The following is a 25,740-nucleotide window of genomic DNA, read 5'->3' as shown; positions in this document are numbered from 1 at the left end:
GACTGAGCTCAGTCTGTCCGACTTCACTCGTTAACATCATGTAATACAGTTGCTCAGCTGACCTTCAGCGCTCAATAAATATCTTCTATTTTCTCCTTTTCTCTCTTTCTTTTGCTGTTTCAGAACTTTGGGGATTCCTCCTTCAACTCGAGGGCAAGACCAGAGTGAGGGCTTGGCTCTGGTTTCTTGCTCTCCACCCAGCTCTTGCATCTTCTCCTCCAGTTGGTTCTGTCACTATGGTGACACTCTGCCCTATGCCTATCTGATGATCCTGGTTCACCCTCTGCAGCTTTCATGTGGTCCTAGCTGGCCTGGGAGCCATGTCCAAGAAGCAAGCGGTCAAAACCAGGACTAATAAGAAACTGGATTTGGAGCGGAAAAGGGACGAGAAGGCTGTGAGACGAGCCCTGGCTAAGGAGAGGAAGAACAGAGCCCAGGACGGGTCAGAGGATGAAGAGTTTTTGAGCTTTGCCAACCAACTACTGGCCATGGGACTCAAACTCAGGGAAGTTCCTGGTGATGGGTAAGAAACATGTTATAACAGTCACTGCCTAATGATTCTGGAGCATATCACAGTTTGATAATATGTTAAGCCCAAAGCTGTTAGTGACTGATGCCATACAATGTTTTGGTTCTAAGTCAATAGTGAAATACATTGAATTTTCACTTTCACATTGAGGGAGGGGGTGGAGTTAAACATTTTTTTTTGTAAGGCATCTGCTGAGCAGCACTGTATGTTGAGCTGTAACTCTGCTATTTCCCGAAAACTGTATTGCCACACAGAGTAAATTGATCACCAGTTTTGCTGTGTGAGAAAACCAAAATTATTCGGCAGTGAGGGATTGGCAGCTTTGAGTTTAAAAAACCTGTTGCGGAGGATGACAATTGCAAATTTCATCACATTTAACTTTGTTTAACACACTCAACTTGAATTGAAAAATTCTTTGCTTCAAGCCTGAAGTTGGTGTGTATGCGCAAGCAATTCTTACAAATTTTATGTAGAATATAGACTGAGCGATCTTTCAGCCAGATACTTCCTACCTTGGAAACTTCTCACAAGCTGGAGTCATGGCCTCTACATTCTGACAAAGGATTACTGGATACGAAATGAAGTCTGGTTTTCTTGCCATGTTTTCTGCCAGACATGCTGAGTTTCTCCAGCACTTTGTTTTTGTTTCATGGTTTCTATTCCTAATTTTAGTAAAATGTGTTTAAAAATGTTGTCTGGGATGGAGATTCAAGATGGTGGCAGTCTGAAAAGTCTGCTGTGTTGGGCTGTGTGCCATACCGCAGGCAAGGTGGGCTCCTACTCCTCCGCCCAACCCCTCACCCACATCAGCCACCCCTGAGAAAAATTGTCAGTATAAAGCAGGCAGAACACCTACAACCTTTTTAAATTTGGATTTGGAGGTTTTGGAGTTGAGATGAAGACAAATAAAGGAAAAGGAGCTAGGGGAGTGCAACAGGCAGGGCATTCCCGTACTGTGTCGGGCACACCTACAGCCGCTGCTTTGAATCTTGTGGTGGCGCCTTTGAGCTCAGTGGAACAGCAGCACCTGCTCGCGGAGTTTGCAAAACTCCATGATAAAATCGAAACAGTGCTGGAACCGATTACTGTCATGCCGACAAAACATGAGCAGGAGATTCAGGCACTGGGTCAATGCATGGAAGTGGTCGAGCAAAGGACCGTGGCGTCGGACTCTGTGATGGAGAACTCCGAGGGGCGGATCCAAACCTTGGAAGGCCAGGTTCGGGCCTTGCTGGAACAGGTCGACGACCTCACAGCTCGAGGTCAGAAAAAAAACTTGCGTGTAGTGGGTCTTCCAGGACATGAGGAGGGCGAGAACCTAGCTGAGTTCCTTGAGAGGTGGCTCCTGGAGTTGTTGGGGTTGGAGATCTAGTTGGGCCGGGTAAGTGTGGAGTGGGCCCACCGACTCATGATGGGCAGGTCTGGGTGGGGTCGGCGCCCCCAAACCGCACCTAGTGCGACTCCAGCACTATAAAGAGAAGCAGTTAATAATAGAACCATCCAGAAGACTGGGAAGAGATCCACAGGCTCTGGTATACAAAGGTTTGAAAATAATGTTTTTTCAGGACCTTTCTTAAGAAGACAACTTTACAAAATCTAAAAACAATTCCTACAAATGCTACTAAAACTAATCAACTAACCACTACTCTTAACTTAAACAAATAAACATATAAACCACTAATCACAAGAGATCTCCCCCCCCACACCCATAGGGGGCATTCACTCCCAACCTTACAGTCATGGCCGTGCCCAAACCCAGGCAATGGGGAAAAAAAAGCCATGTTATTTACACTCATAAAAGTTAACAATGGACACCCCCACCCCCAACCTCCACATCTCAACCCCATACACCTTTATACCAAAGCAGTAACCACCCCTCACCCAGAAAAAAAAAGAACAGTAAAATAACAGTTAATTACCAAATAGATACAATATTAAGCAAACCAAATTTAGAACAAAGAAACGATTTTTGATGTTAAAAAATTGAGAGACTTGGATATTCAATATTCTGTGAGGCACCCAGCAATACTATGTCTTAATTATGGAGGATCTATCCATAATTTCAACTCGCCGGAAAAAGCTAAACAACTTGTGAACTCTCTGAAATAATTGATTTGGGCCGAAGGGGGAAGGAGGAATAGATGTTTGCAGACAATGGCAGAATACTTTCTTATCGTTTCTTTGTTCTAAATTTGGTTTGCTTAATATTGTATCTATTGGTAATTAACTGTTATTTTACTGTTCTTTTTTTTTTCTGGGTGAGGGGTGGTTACTGCTTTGGTATAAAGGTGTATGGGGTTGAGATGTGGAGGTTGGAGGTGGGGGTGTCCATTGTTAACTTTTATGAGTGTAAATAACATGGCTTTTTTTTCCCCATTGCCTGGGTTTGGGCACGGCCATGACTGTAAGGTTGGGAGTGAATGCCCCCTATGGGTGTGGGGGGGAGATCTCTTGTGATTAGTGGTTTATATGTTTATTTGTTTAAGTTAAGAGTAGTGGTTAGTTGATTAGTTTTAGTAGCATTTGTAGGAATTGTTTTTAGATTTTGTAAAGTTGTGTTTTTTCCACTTGCGCATTGAATGGGCTTCTTCCTCTCGGGGGAACCACAGCTATAGTGTGCAGTCATGGCTAGTGACCTATTCAGGTGATGCACCTGGAGTATAAAGTGGTGTCCTTCCCCCATTAAAAGGAAGAAGGTGCTCTCAAACCTTAAGCAAAGGGTTGACATTGATCTTCAGGAGACACATTTAGTGGATAGGGAACATCTGAAGTTACAGTCGGGGAGGGGTATGATAGGATATTCTTCTCCTTCAACCTGAAAAGCAGAGGGGCGGCCATGCTGGTACGAAGGAACCTTCCATTTCAGATGATGGATCAAATCAAGGATGGTTGGTTCATCATTCTCACGGCTCTAGTACAAAGAGAAGAATATGGCATCCTGAACGTTTACTGTCCCCCGGTGCATCCTGTCAATTTTTTAGTTGACACAGTTTCTAAATTAATGGCTCTTGGCATGTGCTGCATGATTGTAGGAGGAGACTTTAATCATATCATGGATCCTAGGGTAGACAGGATGCCAAGGGGTCTGTTGGGTATACCTCAGCAGTCTCGACAGTTAGTGGACTTGTGTGAGGAGTTGGGGCTAGTGGGTATGTGAAGGTGTCTCCACCTGAATGGGAGGGATTTTACCTTTTACTCCAAACTGCACAAGTGTCACACAAGAATTGATATGGTCTTTATTCTGTTGGTTTATTTGGACTTGGTGTTGGCGTGCAGGATTGGGAACATAACTATTTCAGACCATGCGGAAGTGTACTTGAATGTTAAGACCAAGGGTAGTGGAGCAGACACATGGCATTGGCGCATGGATATGTTTCTGTCGAGGGATGTCAATTTTGTCCAAAACATTACAAGAGAATTCAGGGCCTTATGGGATCAATTGGAGTACAGCCAGTAGTCCATTGGTGCTTTGAGAGACCACCAAGGCATATTTAAGGGGTCTGATTATTTCGTATTCAAAACTAGAAGGAGGCAGAGAGGGGAACAGCAGCAGATGCTTGAGGCACGGCTGAAAGCAACTGAATCGGTATATTATAACACACCATCTGTGGTTACGTTATGGCAGGTCACGGCTCCCTGGCCTTTGCTAGGTGGGTGGCAGTGTTTTATACAGTTCCCAATGTGGTGGTTATCATGAATGGTGTCAAATCAAATAATTTTAATGTGGGGAGAGGCAACTGACAGGAATGTCCTCTCTCGCCGCTGCTGTTCACCTTGGTACTTGAGCCTCTGGCGGATGCCATCCAGAAGAACCCTGAAATAGTGGCACCAAATGTGGGAATTGGGGAACACAGCATTACTCTTTATGCAGATGATGTCCTTCTATTTCTGGCTAACCTGGAAAAGTCCATACCCAGGCTAATATAAAAAATGTTAATTATTCGGCAGTTTTTCGAGATACAGGATAGATTTTACAAAGTCAGAAGTCATAGCTGTGGGAGGATTAGTGGAAATGCCAGAGCTGGACAGTGGAACACAGTTTCCTCTTCGGTGGTCACAGAAAGTTTTTCTTTACCTGGGAATTTTTATTACCCCTACCATCCGTCAGCTGTACGGAGCTAACTTCGTGCAATTGTTTGAGAGGATAAAGCAGGATTTGCAGTGGTGTGGGGGGGTTACCAATATCATGGCTAGATTGCATAGCCCTGATTAAAATTAATGTCCTTCCTCGGCTATTCTATCCAATGAGGATACTTCCATTGCTGTTACCCAGACAGGTGCTGCGGAGGTTTACTGGCTATCTTGAATCTTTTAGGGGGTACCTATGGCACCAAATAATCAAATTTACCAAGCTGCAACTTCTGCAGGATATGGGGATGGTGAATCTCTCAGATCTGAAGAGATACAAAATAGGCGCACTGCTGTCATATGTGGGTGACTGGGTGCGTAAGGACTTGAGGCCAACATGGCTTGGTGTTGAGGTCTCGCAGGCAAGGTGTTTCTTCGTCAATTTATTGTTTATGGATAAGATATGCTCCGTAGCTGAGCATTGTGAAAGTCCAATTATCTTCAATATGGTGAAATAAATGCAGATAATGCGGCAGAGTGAGGGCAATTTGCTTAAGACCTCGCCATTCACCCCATTAGTGGAACCCCCAGGATTTAGGCCGGGGTCAATGGACTCTGGCTTCAAAGCATGAGAGGGTAAGGGAATCTTCTGTTCTGGAGATTTATTCAAGGGAGAGAGGTCTTTCAACCAACTTAGTCAAAAATATGGAATTCCTAATAATAGGGGCCTTTTCCGATACTTCCAGGTTAGGGATTATATACAGAAGAAGACCACGCTCTTGGCGCAGTCCTACAAGTTGGACAAAGAAGAGTACTCTGATGTGGGGGAGCACTTTTGGTTAGTACCACATGCCATCTGCAGAGAGGGAGCGCCTTGGGGGATATGGAGAGACTCCATGGGGTCTGGAATCAGGAGCTAGGGGAAAAAGTTTCTTCAGAAACATGGGAGGAGATGTGGGAAAATGTAAAGAAAATTTCGATATGCAATAAAGATCATTCACAGGGCCTATATGGTACCGGGGAGGTTAGCAAAGTTTTTAAGAAAGGATCTTCTCCAGCAAATGTAAAATTAGGACAGGCACCCTTACACATTTGGTTTTGGGCCAGCGACAAGATTCGTGGATACTGGGGTGTCATACTGGAGAAGATCCTGGGAATTGAAGTTAAGATGTATCCAGTATCCTTTCTTTTAGGACTGCACGGGAAGAGGTTATTTAACATTCTTACACATTGTGTAAGGAAGCACATCCTAGTGAACTGGATATCAGTAAAAACCCCAGGCCTTATGGGGTGGCACAGACTTGTGATGGAGTACGTCCCCCAAGATTATCTGACAAGTATGGTCCAACATGGAATGGAACAATTTTATAAAACATGGTGGCCTTTTCTAAATTACATAGACATGTGGACCTATCAGTGATACTGATTAGGGCCTTTATGTAGCTGTGAGGGCTGTGTATGGTGGTCCGAAGATCCCAGGATAGGAGGCCTAGTTAATACAGATATAATAACTGTTGCCCCCTTGGACGGGAGCTTCGGTGGAGGTGTGGCAAATGGAGTAATGTAATGTAATTTAGCTTAATTCAGTTGTAATTTAATTCTATTTTATTTAATTCAAGTTTATTTTAACTTAAGTAAATGAGACGATTGTATCCTGTAGAGTGGTAGATAGTTTATTGTTAATATTACTGTAGTATAGTAGTGTGACATTTCTATTTTTCTGTATTTTTATAATGTTTTTCCCTTTTTTCAAAAGAATAAAATTTTTTCAATAAATATATATTTATTATAAAACAAGGAAAGAATGCCATGCCTCTAAAAAAGATGTTGTCTGGGTTATGAAATATTGAATGCACTGTTAGTTGGATGGACAGATTTCTATAACTTTTAGGATTTTCATTTCATGTTTTACTTTTCCTGAGCCAATAAATTGAACTGTGAATTATCAATTGAAAACTTTGTGTGCTCAGATTGAATTTGTCTGCCTTTCATTTTAGCTGACTAGTTAATCTGTTAGTAGTAGAGAGAAGAACATGAAATTGCAACAAGCAGCTTTGACTTCTGATTGCTCCGTGCGCTTGTGTGATATGCCTTGAATTTAAAGTAAGTATTTAGATGCTTCTGTTGAAATAGAACATTGAGAATTTCCCACAAGATCACATGGTCAGGGAGGGTCCCAGAGGACTGAAAAATCACTAATGTAACACCCCTGTTTATAAAGGGAGTAAGGCAAAAGATGGAAAAGTACAGACCGATTAGCCTAAACTTGGTCATGGTTACAATCCTGGAATCCATTGTGAAGGATGAGATTTCTAAATACTTGGAAGTGTATGGTAAAATAAGGCAAAGTCAGCATGGTTTCAGCAAGGGGCAGGTTATGCCTGACAAATCTGCTAGAATTCTTTGAGGAAGTAACAAGCGGGTTAGACCAAGGAGATCCAATGGATGTCATCTACCTGGACTTCAAGAAGGTTTTTGACAAGGTGCTGGACAGGAGGCTACTGAGTAAGGTAAGGGCCCTGGTGTTAGACACCAGGTGCTAGCATGGATAGAAGCCTGCCTGTCTGGCAGAAAGCAGAGAGTGGGATAAAAGGCCCTTCTCAGGATGGCAGCCGGTGACAATTGGTGTTCTGCAAAGCTCTGTGTTGGGACCACAACTTTTCACTTTATACATCAACAATCTAGATGAAGGAACTGAGGGCTTTCTGGCTAAGTTTGCAGACAATGCAAAGGTAGGTAAAGGGATAGGTAACACTGAGGAGGTGGGAAGCTGCAGAAGGATTTGGACAGGTTAGGAGAGTGGACAAAGAAGTGGTAGGTGGAGTACAATATGGGAAAGTGTGAGGTCATACAGCTTGGTAGGAAGAAAAGAGGCATGGACTATTTTCTAAATGGAGAGAAAATTCAGAATTCTAAGTGCAAAGAGGCTTGGAAGTTTTAGTCCACTATTCTCTGCAGGTTGAATCAGTAGTTAGGAAGGCAAATGCAATGATGGCATTTATTTTGAGAGGGCTTGAATATAAAAGCAGGGATGTACTTCGGAGGCTCTATATAAGGTTCTCGTCAGACCACATTTGGAGTATTGTGTGCAGTTTTGGGCCCTATATCTCAGGAAGGATGTATTGGCCCTGGACTGTGTTCAGAAGAGGTTCACGAGGGTGGTCCCAGGAATGAAAAGCTTAATACGTAAAGAACGTTTGAGGACTCTGGGATTATACTCAATGGAATTTAGAAGGGTGGGGGGTGGGGTTCTCACTGAAACTTAGAGAATACTGAATAGCCTGGACAGAGTGGATGTTGGGAAGATGTTTCCATTTCTATGACCTGAGGGCACAGCCTTAGAGCAAAGGGAAGACCTTTTAGAATGGAGATAAGGAGAAACTTCTTCAGCCAGAGTGGTGAATCTATTGAATTCATTACCGCAGAAGACCATGGAGGCCAGGTTATTGAGTATATTTAGGTTTGAGATACATAAGTTTTGATCCCCTTGACAATCAAGAACCTATGGGGAGAAAGCAGGAGAATGGGGTTGAGAAACTTATCAGCCATGATGGAATGGCGGAGCAGACCCGATGGGGTGAATGGCCTAATTTCTGCTCCCATGTCTTATGGTCTTATGTGTTTGGTGACATCCTGCTGGCGATCAATAAAACGGCAGCTGTGATTCTTTGAATGCAGAGTCTAATAGAGTTTACCTTGTCCTTACTTTCTACCCTGTCATTGTTCTGGGAAACAGGGGAAAGGGTGAGAGTGGAAGTGTGGGGAAAGAGACTGACATGGCTGAGGACCCTGTCAGCCATTGGTCATGGGAGGAGTCACCAGTTGAGGAGAAAGGTGGTCATGTCTGAGGTACCCCAGTGGAAGGTGGCATCGGCACAATGGATGTGACAGAGATGGAGAAACTGGAAGAAATAAATAAATTCCCTTCCAGAATGTTTGAGAGGAAGTGTCGTCAAAGTAACTGTGGGAATTGGTGAGCTTGTAATGATGGTGGTGACAGCCTGTAAACTGAAGAGAGGGAAGAGTCAGATAAACCAAATGAAGATGAGCAAAGAATACAAATTGGAAGCAAAACTGACAAATGTTTCCAATTCCATTGAGACCAGGAAGAAGTACCAATGACGCAAATGATGTATCAGGGTAAGAGGTGTGGGTGGGGCTCTGAGTAAGAGTGGATCCGCAAATGTTCCACAGAGCCCACAAAAAGACTGGCATAGCTGGACCATTAGCCACACCCTTGTCTTGGAGAAAGTGAGAGGAAATAAAGGAGAAGTTGTTCGAAGTAAAAATGAACTCTGTCAACCAAAAGACAGTGGGGATGGATGGATTGTCAGGTGTTCTTCCAAGGAAAAGGCAGAGAGCCTTCAGACCATCCTGATGGTGGATGGGCATGGGGAGGGATTGCACATCCATGGTGAAGAGGGTGTAGCTAGGATCAGAAAGCTGGAAATTGTGCAACAATGGTAAAGCATCAGAAGAATCATGAATGTAAGTGTGGAGATCGTCCTCAGCGCTGTCACCCTGGGCAGGTACCAAGGCGGGCTGTCCTAGAGGTGGCCAGAAGGTGTGAAAGGCGGTTAGGGAAGTCAGAAGGTGGCTAGGTTGTCCTGACCGCTGTCGTCTTGGGGTCGGGGGTGTTGAGGAAGCAGGACATGCTGTCCTACAGGTAGTCTGAAGGTGTGTCAGGGTGAAAGGGGCATTGGGTGGACCGAGAGCCGGAGGGGGCGTAGGGGCGGACAGCCTTAGAGTTGTCGGAAGGTGGAAGGGACGGGGGGGCTTGCTGGGTTGCTGCGGGGTCTCCTATTGTATGTACTGTTTTATGTAATTGGACTGTCTTGCATATACAAATGTCATTATTACTGTTTTGTAATGATTTGGAACTGGGATTTGAGGTTTGTCCTCATTTCCTTGAAAACTGGTTGAACCGGTAGGGTTTGGGGCCTGGCTTTGCCATTCCCCCCTCTCCCTTGTAAAATTGCTGTTTCTCTGTATAAAGCAGTTAATGTTAATTGTTTTGTAAACTGTATTGTTTAATAAAAAAATGGGACGTTTCCTGTTCACTCTGAGAGCTGGCTCTCAGGAAACTGGATCAGTGTCAAGGACTCTCCATCTGTGTCAGGGCACTGACTCCAACCTGACTGGCCATAGCCAGTGTATACTGCTGTTGGTTTCTGGTTTTTTTTAGGGGGATACCTGATTCCTGAACTGGCTGATCTACACATCCAGTTTGTTAACTGGCATTCCTTTTTTACTGAGGACTGATTTCTGAACTAGCTGATTTACGCAGTCAATGTGTTACAGGTGCAATTCAGCTCTTTTTTCTCTTCTCTTTTTTACTTTGAGAAAAGGACATTGTAGAATTTGCAGCACGGCTTAGTCCTTGCATTCTGTTTTGTTTTTGGCATGTATTTTCACTTTTCTTTTGGTGTTTGGACTGAGTCTCTATGAGAATATGCACCTTTCCAGTTGAATTGTTCCTGTGTGGGTAGGCCTGGCTCTTTGTTGGAGACTAGGCCTCTGTAAAGACTGAACACCTGTGTATGTGCTGGAAGATGAGCATTTGCTGCCTGTTGGAGTGAATCATCTGTGAGCTAACTGCGCCTTTTAGAATGAACTGTATTCCTGTGAGTCGGCCTGGTTCTCTGTGGAAAGACCAGGCTTCTATGAAGACTGAACATCTGTGTGTATGCTGTGGGCTATGCATTTTCTACCTTCAGGAGTGAACTCTTAATACCGGAGTAGATTCTACCTTTGGTTGTGGACTCTGTCTCTGACAATGCACTCTGCACACTGGAGTGGACTCTATTCCTGGGAATGGATTCTGCCTTCTGAAGGGAATTGTTTATGGTAATGGACTCTGTACCAGAAGGGAGTCTGTTGACAATTGACTCTGACTTAGTGCAGGTGATAAACCCAACAGGCAATGTCTTGTGTGTCCCTGGGTCTGGCAGGCCTCACTGTAAGCTGTGAAGTTCATAGGTCATCCTGAAAGCTGTCACCCCCAGAGCTGGACGGTGGGTAGGCTATCCTGTGAATCGGAAGGTGGGTAGGCCACCCTGATGCCAGTCACACTGAAAGGTGGATAGGCTGTTCTGAGCCCAGCCAAGAGCCAGAACATGAGTAGGGGCAGGCTGAGATCCAGATGACTTGTGGGCTGCCCTGTGCGCCGTCATCTCAGGAAGGGGAACGGGCTGTCCTATATGTGGCTGGAAGGTGTGTCAGGGCAGTTCACAGGCCGAATGGCGTGTTGGGGTGGGCGAGAATCAGGTGGTACATAGGGGCAGACAGAGACCTGGAAGGCGGATTTACCGTCCTCCGCGCTGTCACTCCGGGCGGACGGTCCTAGAGGCGGCCGGAAGGTGCGAAGGCAGTTAGGGAAACCAGAAGGTGGGTAGGTGTCCTGATCGCTGTTGTCCTGCGGAGGGTGGGGAAGCAGGACAGGCTGTCCTAGAGGTAGCTGGAAGGTGTGTCAGGGTGGACCGAGGAGCCAGAAGGGGCATAGGGGCGAGCTGCCTTTAAATGGCCAAAAGGTAGAAAGGACAAGTGGCTTGTTGGGTTGCTTGGGTGGGGGGTTCTGTTTTCTATGCACTGTTTCTTATCTAATTTGGACTGTCTTGCATGTATTTGTTGCATTTAATTTTGTGATGACTGAAAATGGGATTTGAAGCTTGTCCTCATTTCTCTGAAAACTGTTTGAATGGTGAAGTTTGGGGCCTGGCCTTGCTGCTCCTTGTCGTTGTAAATTGTTGTTTCTCTGTAAACAGCTGTTAATGTTAATTATTTGTAAACTGTACTGTTTAATAATAAAAAAAAGGAAAAAAGAACAGGAGTGTCACACAACATGTTCACTCTGACAGCTGGATCAGTGTCAAGGCCACTCCACATATAAATAAAGAGTGACACCAGCCTCTGGCATTATTTCAAAGACAATGTCTGGTTTATGCCATTTTGGTCTCCCTCCTTGGACAAAGAACATTCAGTGATTGGGTGTGGTGTAAATAATTGCTTCGTGGTTGAGCTCCAAATGTGAAGCAGTACTGTACAAAGGAAGAGTGACAACCCTAACTCTTTCCTTTCTTGAATGTGATGACAGTGAAAGGTTTGGACAAGTTGACTCTCACGTAGGCTTTTCTGCAGCAGATGGAATTCAAGCACAAATCTCATAAACAAATTGAGGACAAAAAAAAATGCAGGAGAAACTTTTTCTCAACAAAACAGTTCCTTTGACTCCTCTCGCTTTCTTCAGGTCAGAGGAGTGGCCATAGGGCCCCAATTATGCCTGTCTCTTTTTGAGCTGCATGGAACCTTCATTGTTCCAAACCTACTCTGACCCCACCCACAGCTCTTTCTCCAGTACCATCAATGATATAATTGGTGTTGCTTCCCTTTCTCTCTCGCTGGAATTGTATAATTTTATTAGTTTAGCTTCCAATTTCCACCCTATCGTCACCTTCACCTGGTCCATCTGTGATTCTTCCCATCTCTTACTTGACCATTTGTTTCCATTTTTGGAGATTAAGCTGTCTGCCAATATATGCTACAAACCCACCAACTCCCACAGTTACCTTAACTGTACATCCTTGTACCCTGCTTCCTGCAAGGACACCTTTTTCATCTCCATCACATCTGTTTTGATGATGCCACCTTCCACGGGGTGGCTTCAGAAATATTCACTTTTTTTTTCTCATTCAAGGATTCCCTGCTACCTGTAGTCAACAGGACCCTGAGCTGTGTACAACTCATCTCCTGCCCTCACTCTTTCCCTTCTCTCCCACACCAGTGATAAGGTCCTTCTGGTTGTCACTTATCACACCACCAGCCTTCACTTCCAAAGGATTATGTCACCATTTCTATCACCTTTTATAGGATGGCATGACCAGACACACATTTCCCTCCCCTGCCTTGTCAGCATACCTCAGGGACTGCCCCCTCCAGGACACTCTGGTACAGTCCTCCTCCATACCCAACACTTTCTCGCACTCTCACAGTACCTTCCCATGCAATCGCAGAAGGTGTAACACCAACCTATTTACTTCCTTCCTCCTCAACGTCCAACACCCCAGGCCTTCCAGGTGAAGTGGTGATTCACTTTATTTCATTCAGTCTAGTCTATCATATTCACTGTTCACAATGTATTTTCTACAAAAGTGAGGAGATGAAACATCAGACTGGATGACTGCTTTGCAGGATACCTACACTATGTCTGTAAAAATCACCCAAAGTTTTCAGTTATCTGTGATTTCAACACACCACTGCATTCACAGCCAACATTTCTGTCACAGGCCTCTAGCAAGCCTTTAATGCAGGCTCGAGAAACAACAACATATTTTCTCCTTGGAGAACTCAGCAGCCTCTAAGATTCCCATTAAGTTAATTACCTTAAGAGCCTGATTCCTAACCCCTTTTCCACCTCACCCACAATTCTGCTTCAATATAAATACAAGTGTTTCCTAGTGACCTCTGAAGAGTCATGGAACTGAAAATGTTAACTTTGCTTTCTTTCCACAGATGCTGACTGACCTGCTGGGTTTCTCCAGAAATTTCTATTTTTGTTTAAGGTAGTATGTGGAACAGATTATCAATATGAGTCGTGAAGAAAAAACTTTAATGAGTTTCAAGAAGAGACACTGTTTTTGTCAAAAAGAAAGTTCTGTGTTATTTAAAATGAACAAAGAGAATATTGTGGATTATTGGTCTATGTGGGCCAAAGGTCATTTCCAACCAGAAACTATTCTGTCACTTGTTTATGTAGCTGTAGAAATGTGACAATGAAGTGTGCTGTGTGCCATGGAATATTGTGCCCATCCCTTTTGCTACGGTTAGATTGTATCCTGAATTACTTTTGATAGTGAAACTTTGACCTTGTTTGTCATGGCTTAATCCATGACTGCCTAATGATTGAAATCCATCAGTAACTTCAAGGGCCTGTAATTGCACTTGTGAAGCTACCATCCTGAAGTTGCTGATTTTTACTTTGAATTTGCCACTCTAAATTAGAAACAATGAATTGTCTACTTTTTTTTGATAAGGAATTGTCTCTTTCGTGCTCTTGGAGATCAGCTTGAAGGTCATTCTCGAAACCACCTAAAGCACCGGAGGGAAACAGTGGACTTCATGATAAAACATCGTCAAGATTTTGAACCGTTTGTAGAGGATGATGTCCCTTTTGATCGATATGGTGAGTCTTAATGTGATTGTCTCATTAACTTAAAGTATGAGCAAAGAAAGAGAGAAATGATCGCAGGAGATTTATGTTGGCCACAGATGTAGTTTGGATGTGTGTGGCACATGCAGTGTTATTAACATTACTCTGGTTGGTACTCATTATTTGCCTGGGGGTCCTTAACCGCTTCCTTCATCTGAGGTTATCCTTACATTTGTCATAGAGAGATTGCAAGAATCCATTATTAAAGAGGCTATAGCAGACCAACATTTATAATGGAATCAGGAAATATCAATTGTGTTTACCTATTAGAGTCGTTTGAGGAAGTAACAAGCAAGGTGGATTTGGATTTCAAAATGGCATTTGAAGATAGGAACAGATGGTGTAGGCGAGTAATCTGTCGGCACTGATTAAGGTTTGGCTAGTTAACATGGCGCACAGACTAGGAATAAATGGGTCTTTTTCAGGTTGGCAAACTGTGACTGATGGAATGCTGCAGAAGTTAGTGGAGAGGTATCAACGATTTGCAGTCTATATCAAAGACATGGAAGAAGGGTTCAAATGTATGGTAGCTAAATTCATTGATGATATAAGATAGGTTGAAGTGTAAATTGTCAGGAAGAACTGAAGGGTCTGCTATAATAATAGGTAGTTTAAGTGAGTGGACAAACATTTGGCAAATGGTATAATGTGGGAAAATTTAAATTCATCCCCTTTAGCAACATACTATTTGAACAGAGAGAAATGTGCAGAACTCGGAGGTACACAGTGACCTGGGTGTTCTGATAACATGAATCACAAAAAGGTTAGTATGCAGATACAGCAAGTGATTAGGGAAGAAAATGGAATTTGTTGGATGTTGCAAGAGGATTGGGAAATTCGTGCAACTAGACAGAGCATTGGTGAGACCACAACTGCTGTACTATGTACAGTTTTAGTCTCCTTTATTTGAAAACAAGTTAAACTCCCATTGCAAGTAGTTCAGGATCTTATGAAAAAGGTTTGAACAATTTGGGCCTATACCCATTGGAGTTTAGAACAATGAGAAATGATCTTATTAAAGCATGTAAGATCCTGAGGGGACATGAAGGGCTGAATACTGGGCAGATGTTTCCTCATATTCTGGAGAATATAATTAGGGAACACAGTCTAAAAATAAGAATTCTCCCTTTTAAGATAGAAGTGAGGAGATTGCTTTCTTTCAGAAGGTGGAATTTTGTTCCAGAGAAAGCAGCAGAATCTGGGCTGTTGAATTTAAGTCAGTCTTGAATAAACAGACTTTTGATTTAAACCAAAGCTTTCTCTGCCCTCAGATGGCGAGCATGACTGTAAGTAAAGCAGGACAGGGAATTCTTCTGATGTTCTAGATAAACCATTCTTTTTATATAAAAGGAAATTACCTGTTTTTTTACTACATCATTGGTATTTATGTACAAATTGACTGCTGTATTTCTTTCTTTATAACAGTGAGAACTTTTCACAAGTATTTTATTGACCATAAAGCACTTAGGAATAACCTGATGCCACTGTGTAATTCTGAAAGCTGCATTATGTTAGCTGGGGTGTCCAGCTATTTTTGGTAGCATCTTCTGCATGCAGTTGTGCTTAATAAGATAATAATTGATGCAGGAAATGCTACCTCTTAATGCTGGATAATCTTTCACCTATAGTCAACAACAACTTGTATTTTTATAGTGCCTTTTAAAAAGATGTCTCAAAGGTGGTGATAGGCAGATAAACCAGCAATCAGAGTTACACGCCAGGGAATCGGGAGTAATTGCAGGTCAATGAGGACTAACGTGACGGGGAATTGTGAGGACTCATGAAATAAACTGGTTCCTATACTTACAAATCTCTAAACTGACAGAGTGTTGAGGCCACAGTATTACTCCTCCAACTGACTTCAAATGGGGATAACGTTTGCTATATATTATTACAATATTGTTTTGATATCTAATTTTCAGTTGCGAATCTGGAAAAGCCAGGCACATTTGTCGGCAACGATGCAATTGTCGCCTTCGCAAGGAACAACCAAGTGAATATTGTGATTCACCAGCTTAATGCCCCACTTTGGCAGGTAACCTACAGTGCTGCGTAACAAATCACACTGACATGCCAAGCTAATGCAGTGTTTGGAAGATGTTGCATTGGAATATCTAACTCCTTTGCTGGAAGTGATTTGCACAGAATCTTTTCACATCATATTCTCTACTCCGCTTCCACTCTTCAATATTTTGCAGCATATTCTGTTAAAGACTTCAAATAAACATACATTATTATACTGGAATTCTGATGCAAAGTTTTAGATTTGCATCATACATGTGGTCTTTATACAAGAGTTTAATGTTTCCAGCCAGCAATGTTTCTGAAAGCTCATTATTACAAAATATGACATTACCAGTTGACAGAGCCTTTGTGTCAGATGTTTATTGTCATGTACAGGAGGGGTAGCCATTTGATGGGTGATTATTTTGTATCTGTTTTCACTACCTTGGCTGAGAACTATTATTTGCTAAAATGGCAACTCTTACATCACTGCTGGTGGCTCATAGGTATTTCATGATGGATGGTTAATCAGGCAGCTCTTGCATCCTTATGACATCACAACAAATCTAATTTCATAGAGATGTAATTATTTTACTGTCTGAGGTGTAACAATTGCAAAAACAATAGCAAGGGAGCTTGGATAGTGAAATAGGTAACAGTAGAACTCTAAATTAGAGTAATTAAGACAGAGCAGGATCATCACCACCACCGCATTGAATCAGGATTAGAGGGTACATGGAATTTAAAGAAACAATTGATAGAATGTAAAGTAAATGAAAGAAACTTTTCTGGGCTTCTTCCACTACTACATCCAAGAAGCAAGAACAAACTTGCAGACCTGGAGATGGGATTTTGGAAAGGGTATTCTGCTGGGCTAAGTCATTCCTGCTGACATTCATTGCCTGGCTTTGCAAGTTAAAGCATTAGGGAGTTACACAATTTCGTCACTTGTGCTACTAACAAAGAATAGCACTTTCAGAGAAAGAAGAAGAAGGATTTAGCCAGAAGAATTGAATATGTGGTGAAGATAAGTCAAGCATTTTCATGAAAGCTTGTGAAAAAGCACTCCTATGAAGCTAGGACTTCATTGTCAGTCAATGAGAAACCAATAGAGATTTGGTCTCTATTCCTGGGCTGTTGTTTCCAGAAAATCGTAACTGTGAAATAAATCATAACATCTCATGACTCTTAATAAGCCTGGTATTGGATGTATCCCTTTCCTTAACCCTGCAAGGCAGCAGACCAGAAAGAAATTTAAGCAATTTATCATGAATGAGTTTTTTCAATTAATTTGAGAGATGTGGGCATTCCTGGTTAAGCCAGCATCTATTGCTTAGCCCTAATTATCCTTGAGCAGCCTTTTGAATTCTGAAGTTCATCAGGTGCAGATGTATTATCCCAGAGTATTAGGGATTGAGTTCCTTCATTTTTACTGGGCCAAAAGCCAGGAACAGCAAAATATTCCCAAGTCAGGAATATTTATGACTTGGAAGTAATCTTGCAGGCTGTGGGTGTTTCCATGCATCTGCCCTTGTGGCAGAGGTCGTGGGTTTGGAAAGCTCTGTCTGGGAGCTCTGATGAGTTGTTGCAGTGCATCTTTTAGTTCGTACGCACACACATTGGCACACTGTGGCAATCATAAACAATGAATGATTAACTTTTGTAGCCATGTTTACTTGGAGTAAACTACAATGTCTGTGATTTTAAGTTTTGTATTTCACTGGTGGTTGTGCTCAAGAAGAGGAAAGATGTTAAGTAATGCAGGGTGATGGAAAATATTCTTGCTTTGGGCATTCCATGTTGGTCTCAAGCACTTCAGGTCAGGAGAACACAAGTTGGAACGGTGCATCACTTACTCAGCCATTGGATATATTTTCATGTTGACGTAGGACAAGGGATAATAAAGCATTTTATCTGTTTAACCAGTAGAAGTTGGGATTGGTTAGCTCAGCTGGCTGGATGACTGATTTGTGATACAGAGTGACGCCAACAGCACAGGTTCAATTCCCACACTGGCTGAGGTTGCCTTGAAGGTCCTGCCTTCTCGACTTTCTCTCTTCTTGCTCCTTGCCTGGTCACTTCATGGGTTAGACTCACTGCCTGCTTTGTCTCTGTTGTGAGAACAGCCCTATGGTCTTTTATATAAGAACATAATGACCTCTGGGACTCTGGTAACTACTTATGAGAACAAATAATGCTCCAAAGCTGCCATAAATAATATAGGATTAACTTCAGAAACTGGGCCCCTGATTTGTTTCAGATAACATGGTGTGACTTGTGGGGAAATTCAGTAAATTCAATCAATTCATTAAAATCTGAAATTGAAAGCTAGTCTCAGTAATCATGATGATTCTCTTTAAAACCCATCATTCCACTGATGTCCTTTTTAGGAAGGGAAATCTGCTGTCCTTACCTACACTGGCCCACATTTCACTACAGGCCCATAACAATGTCATTACTCTGATCTTCTCTGTGAAATGGCCTCAAGTCACCTGTTCAAGAGGGCAATTAAGATTGGGCAACAGATTCTGGTCTTGCCAGTGATAACCATGTCCCATGAAAGAATTCTATGAGACAGTCAACGAGAGATACTGGACTGCTTTTACGTGAGATCCCTGTGCAGCTCGAGTTTGAAGTCTGTACTGTACATTTTCAGGTTCTGCAATATTTATATGCAGTAAATACTCAGGGCTCTATCAGTATAAGTTAAATGTGGCCTGTCTGTGTGCATGCCATGTGTCCAGTGACTTTGCTGTAGGTAACTCTGTCTTTAGTTCACCTGCAGTGTCTTTATTGAATCTGGTTGAGGGAAAAAGTTTCCTCTGTTTATGATTCCATTGTACAAAACAAATCACCTGAAGAACATGCACAATGTAATGAAAACCTTGTCCTGTTATATCAAATGTCTCCTTTATGATCATACAAATAACACACTCTACTAAGTAATTATTATTAGAATAGTTTTTTTAAAATTCTGCAGGTTTTTGGAACCCGTAAGAGCAATCCTGTAGAGTTGCATATTGCCTACAGATATGGGGAGCACTATGACAGCGTACGCATGCTCAATGATAATTCAGAAGCACCTGCAAACCTAAAGACAGAGGTTAGTAGACGAATGTGTTTGTGGTCCTTAACCCTTTGGTATACTTCCTCTTTTCAGGTGTCATCTTTCTTCATGGGAATCATGCAATGTTAGCACCAAGTAGTTAAATTCATTGGAAGTGTCTGTAATCTGCATTTGAATTCTTAAACAAGAGGAAGAGACTGAATTGGATGTCATTAAGCTGCTTAGAAAACATATTGGTATGAGCTTGCTGGTAAACTAACTTGCGAAGTCTTGCTGACATGGAAGTTTAATTCTTCTAATGTTGATTGCTCAGGTTGTCTGAATATAATGATAATTCAGGACGACTAAAGACAAAGCATTGATCTGATTTTAACTTCAGTAGACTACAACCACCAGATACGTTGGTCCACTGTGAGTTGCAAGGCTAATTTAAAGTTCTCAAGAAATCTTGAGGCAATGTTCTGGAGAGTTGCTTCTTGTCTTGCAGTGTTTTTTGGGTATTTCTTTTGTTTCTGGTATTAATGCAGCACTGAATGTATTGTGAAAAGATTGGTGTATCACTGGATCCATAGGAATTCATGTTTAATTATGACACTCATAGATGCTTGTTAAAGATGATCCAAAGAAGAAAGATCGAAACAAAATGAGCCATTACCAGATGGAAGATATACGGGATTTTGAAAGTGAGGTGACCAAGACTGATTTGGATGATGCAATTCAGAAAGTACGCAATGCAACGGGGTGCATGGTAAGTAACTGAAAACTGATTGGCCAGCCTAGTTTCAACTAGCCTTGGCTAAACTTGCAGCAAAGCAAATAAAGTAAAAGTCCAACTACTGGGACCAGACTCTCAAACTTTACATTCTTATTTGGGAAGTGGACATCATTAGCAGGCCAGGATTTATTGCGTATTGAGAAGATGCTGGTGAGCTACCTTGTTGTCCTGATACAGTTCATGTACTCTAGGTACATTCACAGTGCTGTTAGAAAGTGAGATCCAAAATTTTGATGCAGCTATAGTGAATTAACAATATCAAGTAAAATCTATTTTAATTAATTGTAAAGATGTATCTGTCTACTCAAACAATTTTCATTTCTATCAGATTTCTATAAAACTGTAATGGTGCAGTACTCTGTTTAAATTAAAATTTGATTTTGAGATGTTTTATTTGAAAATTTCAAGCTCACTATGTGTCCATACTTTGTGTGTGGCTTCCATCCCTACTCTCAAGTCTTTACTTTCTGTGAATCTTTCCTTTGAAATTTATGATGCAGGATTTACATATTTAATTTTAGTTGTTGAGAAGAAAATTACATTTGTGGTTTATTAGCACTGTGCCTAATCAGGTACAGTTGTCCTCACTTAGATTTTAAGTGAAGCATTAATTCCCATAGGAATCCATGTTATACTGAAATTTGGTTCCTCAGCATATAAGTTGAAATTCAGAACCACCTCAGCCATAAGTGGCTAAATTCATACATTGATTTTTAAGAAGTACATTTAAAAACAAAAATATAACATGTACAGGACCCAGGGTAGCTGCTGCCCAGAGTAGGCAACTTCCCTGGGTAATTTGGAGCTAGCTGGATGGGGCCTCCCTGCATAGGCTGGGGCCTCCCTGCATGGGCTTCGGGAGCAGAGAGGCCAAGGGAGAGACTGCAAGTCAGATGCTGAGAACGATCTTCACTAGTGGTAAAATGATATGATCCAGGTAATGTACTGCAATAAACAATATTAAAACCGATCTCACACAACTCAGAGATTTCTGGCCCTGATAATATTAAAGTGAGATTACACTACAAGGATTATTGTTAAACATGGACTCCCTGCACCTAGTTCTGCAATGAACCACAGTAACCTAGACTACTTGATCCAATGTGGTACTCAGTTGTACTGACCAGGAGTCTGTTGGTCAAGTCAGCAGCACTAATGTTGCTACAGTTGACCATGATGCTATTTGATTCTGAAGTGGGGGAAAATCTTGCAGGATTGGTACTGCTGGCCACCCATCAGAAATATATACATATGTCTTTTTTGAGGACAAGATGGATTTTGGTTAGGATAGCAGCTGCAGCCTCACGAATAGCCAGGGGATTGAGTGTGAGAGGGATTGCAGTGCCCATGGAGCCCTTACATCAACAACAGCCAGTTCTCACACAAGATGACCCCAGAAAAACTGCGAAAGTGAAGAAGAGATTTTATTGTACAGTTACTGTTCTCCTCATTTTCCTGTAGGATACTGATATGATTATACAGAATCTGGAGGCTGAAAACTACAACATAGGGTCTGTAATATTCACCATTTTGCAGACCAATGAACTGAAGAATAGCAGTGAGTTCCACACCTAAACATTTACATTTATTCTGCGTACATGTTGTAAGTTCACTTCAGTTAGAGATTTTGAATTATAATGATTTTCTGACTGACATCCCATTTTTATTATTGCCTCTATCTAAGATTTTCCTTTTGATGCTCTGGATTCGATGCTGGTTTTCTATTTTAAATATCTGACTTGTCGAAGATCCTGAAAGTAGCATTTGCTGCAGAAGTGTAGGCTTCCATTTATAGCATTAAAGATATTTCTAAATTGTACTTGGGTGTGCACTTCGGTTTATACAAGTTTCCAGACGGTTCTAGTTTATATTTCTTTAAATAGTCCCAGCAAGTAGCCTAGCTCCAGCAAAATAAAAGATTACACCTTATAAGAGAAGAGATTTGACAAGTTCCAATTTGACAGCTTCTCTGTTGGTCGAAGAAGTAAACCTATTGTCTGCTGGATCAGAATTCGATTTATCTGAAAAATTTTTAAAATATAATATCTCATGTCTTTTACATGATACAGTTGAGATTCAGTCATTCTGTATTCACTGGAGCATAACTGCTGTCTGTTGAATAACCCAGTTTCTGACCTACGTGTGTTTCATAATTCAATTTTGTTTTATTTTTGATTTTAGATAGTGATGAAGATTCCAACAAAACCGGTTCTAATTGCAGCCCTCCGCACATGTCACCCCTCTGGATGGAGAATGGAACTGCTAACAGGATTTTTGGAAATCACACTGTCAATACTGAAGAGTTTGAAAACAATAAGCGGCCCAATGACGTAGAAGAAAACAAAAGAACCAGAAATAAGGTGTGTAGGATCTATGTTAGATGAAGTAACTGGGACAAACGAAAAGAGAGATATGCAAAGTGTCCTGTGTCTACAATGTATGCACCTGAATCACTTTTTGTGATTCTATAACTTGTGCCCTCGAGATTCTCAGTGACCTAGAATACTCCATGTTATAATGCAGAATGGATTCCACTGCACTATAGAGGTGATGACATATGGGTAACTTTGTCCATTCCTGAGTCTCTCAATTCATTGTTTGCAACATCATTTTTGGCTAGTATTCAAAGAATCCTAGAACCCCTACAGTGTGGAAGCAGCACACTGACCACTCCGTGTCCACTTCGAAGAGCATCCCACCTAGCCCCAGCCCCTACACTACCCTCTAATCCTGCATTTCCTATGGCTAATCCATCTGACCTCCATATCCCTGGACACTAAAGGCAATTTGGCATGGCCAATCCATGGCCATCTTTGAATTTGAAACATTCATTTCTGAATTAATTTTAATGAAACAATGGCAGATAACCACATCAACTATTTTCGGAGACACTAATTACCTCCCAACATCATCATCAAATTTAGTGCTGCTATCGACAGATCTGCAGTAAGTAACTGGAAATAATGTGACTTTATATATTTTGGCTTTGCTCCTCTCTCCTGAAAATATTGATTCCTTACTGAAGTTCAGTTCCCCAAGCAAAGGGTATTCTTTTCCCTCACCCAAGTATTTTGCTCAAGTGGCTAATATTCTCAAGTTATTCTCAACAATGAACATTGGCAATCTGTTTGACTGCAAGGGGCATTCCCAGTCTTGTCCTCTTTCAACTTATAAACACTTACACTTCTAGTGTAGTCACTAGATAGTAGTTAACAAAAAGTAACACGTGCCCTCTGCATTCCTGAACAAAGGAAAAGCAAATTATGGCATATAAGCTGTTGCCCCAGCTGAGATCAGTTTATTCAGCAAAGATGAGGGAGCAACATGGGATTTTTCTGGGTTCTGGTCCAGGAGAGACTTGGGGCTACCAGGAAGCTGCTAAAAGTGCAACTTCAACATCATCATCAACTACTCTCTGAAGAAACACTTAAGGAAGTATTTTACTTAATATAAAGATCATTTTTGAAATTTCCATTACAGAAAGCAGTGAAATGTTTATTAAGGATATTGGTTATTAAAGTGGGTAGTATTTATCAATGCAGCACCCTGATTCTGTTAGTCCATTTGCATTTTAAAATTATAGGTAACGAACAAGCAGCGAAAAGAACAGCAAAGGTTGGAAAAGAAGAAACGACAGGAGGAACGACACCGACAGAAGGTCCTAGAGAGCAGGAGCAATAATATGGAAGACAATGGGACCAATAGAGACTTTCAGGCACCAGTTACCTTAGTGAAAACATTTACAACTTTAAATATTTGATTTGTGGACAGCAACTGGCAATCATCTGACATTGAATGGTTACATAAGTCTCCTGAGTAGGAGATAACATGGGAAATGGAGAGGTTTTCTGATGCTGCTCTCGATTAAGAAAGTATTTGATTTCACATCTTTTGAAGAACTTGTTTTCTTTGCAAACATGAACATGGGCAAAGGGGAAGAAATGGCCTAAAGGTGGAAGCAGTGGATTACTTGCATTTTACAAATGCAGTAAATCTTCATAGAGTAACAAGTCAAAATTTAAATAAGTTTTGCAAAATGTATATGTGGATGAACTAGCAGTAAATGGATTTACAGACAAGAAAGCTCTTTAATAACTGCAAACATGGGTTACAGGCTGGCTGTATTATATTTTAAGTTATCACACTCTTTACATCTTTAATGATCAATACTGGAGATGAAATATGAGGCCCTTTCTTTAGAAACTACATTATATACTGGCTTTGGCATATTGAACATTTCTAAAAACATCATTGGTATCGTGTTCCGGAAACACTGTGTTTTCCAATGGGCATCAGGTGGGGTAGGGCCATAAACATTAATCGAAGTGAAGCTGTTCCTTTTTAATCCTTACCAGGACTTTACTCTTTCAGTAAAGAGTGCGAATATGCTGCTAACCACCAAAAATGAAGGTTCCTTTCCAAACAGAATGTGCTAAGAACTTTATCTGAGTAGGCTGAATGGCTGTTAATCTAGTATAAGACAAGTGGAAGAATTGCAACTTTTTATTAACACCAGATATTCCTGTATCTTATTCATTAAAGCTTTGTCAGAGATATTTTTAGAGGTGACTTAAGTTAATTAAATTCCTGAATTTATTTGTTGATTATCTACCTCGTGAGGTTTTTCCTTGCTTGAAAGTAGGGAACCATTTGATTGTGGAAAGTGGTTGAGAATAGCCACTAAATGTTCGAAACAGCAATTCTTATGGACAACAAAGTAAAACAACCGGCCATCCTATAATTGCTTGTGATACTCTATTTTTCCTCTGCATATAAAGTAACAAACATCTATTCACCCCATTGAGAAACTAAGCCTGTTAAACAATTTCTAAAGAAGTTGTATTTCTGTCATAATGATTCAGAATCAGTAAAACACCTTTAAAAGTGGCAAGTTGTTATTTTCTTCAAATGCAAGCCAGTATGGATTGGCAGTTGATTTATACCTCATTAGTGGCTTATTTAATCTCTTAATAGGTTAGAAATTGTTACTAAAAGCTATGCTTTACAAATTTTTCTTTTGGGAAATAAAACTGTCTATTTGGGCATTTTGCTTCAACAGCCACAGCATCCTGATTTTACAAGCCTAGTATCTCTGGTTTGGTGGAGTTAATGATTGAAATAAGATTCTGGGAGATATTCTATTTTGAAAGACCATGCTATGGCCAACCAGTTGCTAACAATGGGTATGATATGCTTTTGCCAATTCATCTACTGCTGTCTGTTTATTAATATCCTCGGGGCAGTGAGAAAACTTTGTCGACGTGTGTCCCTATTCTTGTGCTACATGTTGGACTTTGATTGCCATGCAGGCAATTAGAGAAGGGAATACATTGTGGCAAAATAAATCTTTGCTCACGGTCTTTCAAAGAAATTTAATGCCAGACATCCCAAATTTTAACTTTGCAATCAGGAAAAGATTGAGTCAAAGGAATCTGTTTATTACAAGTTTTCATTCTAGTCTTTACGGAAGTGTTTTTTTAATGTTAAAATTCACTTCTCAAAAAGCCACAAGGGAGTTAAGACATGATAAATTTGGGACCTATATGATGTTTGAGGTGTTAATTATTTGCTGTTGGATGTAGTGTTGATTTAATACTAGAAATTATTGTTAGGATGTTGTTTTGAGGTTGACCTGAGCTTTAAGTCCACACCAGTCCATAAGCAACAGCCTACTAACTCTGCTTCTGTAAAAGGGATCAGAAATTGGGAGAAAAATTTGTCAGGAGAATGTATGCATGGTCCAAAACTGTGTGAGAGCAAGAGTGAAGTTTCCAGAGTGTGATTATATGGTAGACACAGCCCCTATCTGACACAACATCATAGCTCACTGCAAAGCAGCAGATCAGATTACCTGACATTACAACCCAGAATTTAAACTATTCTGAAACCCTAACTCTTGAAGACTGGGTTATAGATGATTAATCAAATTACCATTATTTTATTGTTTTCTTCTATAACTCACTACCATTCCTCTAATACTCTTAATGCCAGCTTTTCATTACCCTCAGACTCTCAACTCTCACTTCATGTAACAGAACCCTTTTTAAACCTGAAGCAAATATGTTTGTACTTTTAAACATGCAGCTAATTTA

The 25,740-nt window shown here is 41.2% G+C and overlaps 1 protein-coding gene across 2 annotated transcripts; it reads left to right on the top strand.

Moving 5' to 3' along the window:
• The first annotated feature begins 101 nt into the window (after positions 1–101).
• Positions 102–24,250, top strand: otud3 (OTU deubiquitinase 3). Of its 2 annotated transcripts, none has more exons than XM_043675790.1 (8): positions 102–523; positions 13,627–13,775; positions 15,725–15,837; positions 18,787–18,909; positions 19,475–19,621; positions 21,110–21,206; positions 21,830–22,008; positions 23,232–24,250. In XM_043675790.1, exons 1-8 carry the CDS (start codon positions 321–323, stop codon positions 23,406–23,408), a joined length of 1,188 nt encoding a protein of 395 aa, XP_043531725.1. In that variant the 5' UTR covers positions 102–320; the 3' UTR covers positions 23,409–24,250. The 2 variants fall into 2 exon arrangements, with proteins under 2 accessions (XP_043531725.1, XP_043531726.1); XM_043675791.1 differs by lacking the exon at positions 102–523 and adding an exon at positions 1,119–1,791.
• Positions 24,251–25,740: the final 1,490 nt, after the last annotated feature.

The sequence above is a fragment of the Chiloscyllium plagiosum genome, chromosome 34, assembly GCF_004010195.1.
Source record: "Chiloscyllium plagiosum isolate BGI_BamShark_2017 chromosome 34, ASM401019v2, whole genome shotgun sequence".
In the NCBI taxonomy this organism is placed as follows: Eukaryota; Metazoa; Chordata; class Chondrichthyes; order Orectolobiformes; family Hemiscylliidae; genus Chiloscyllium; species Chiloscyllium plagiosum.
Note: the sequence above shows the minus strand (reverse complement) of the source record. Positions and strands in the feature narration are given on the sequence as shown.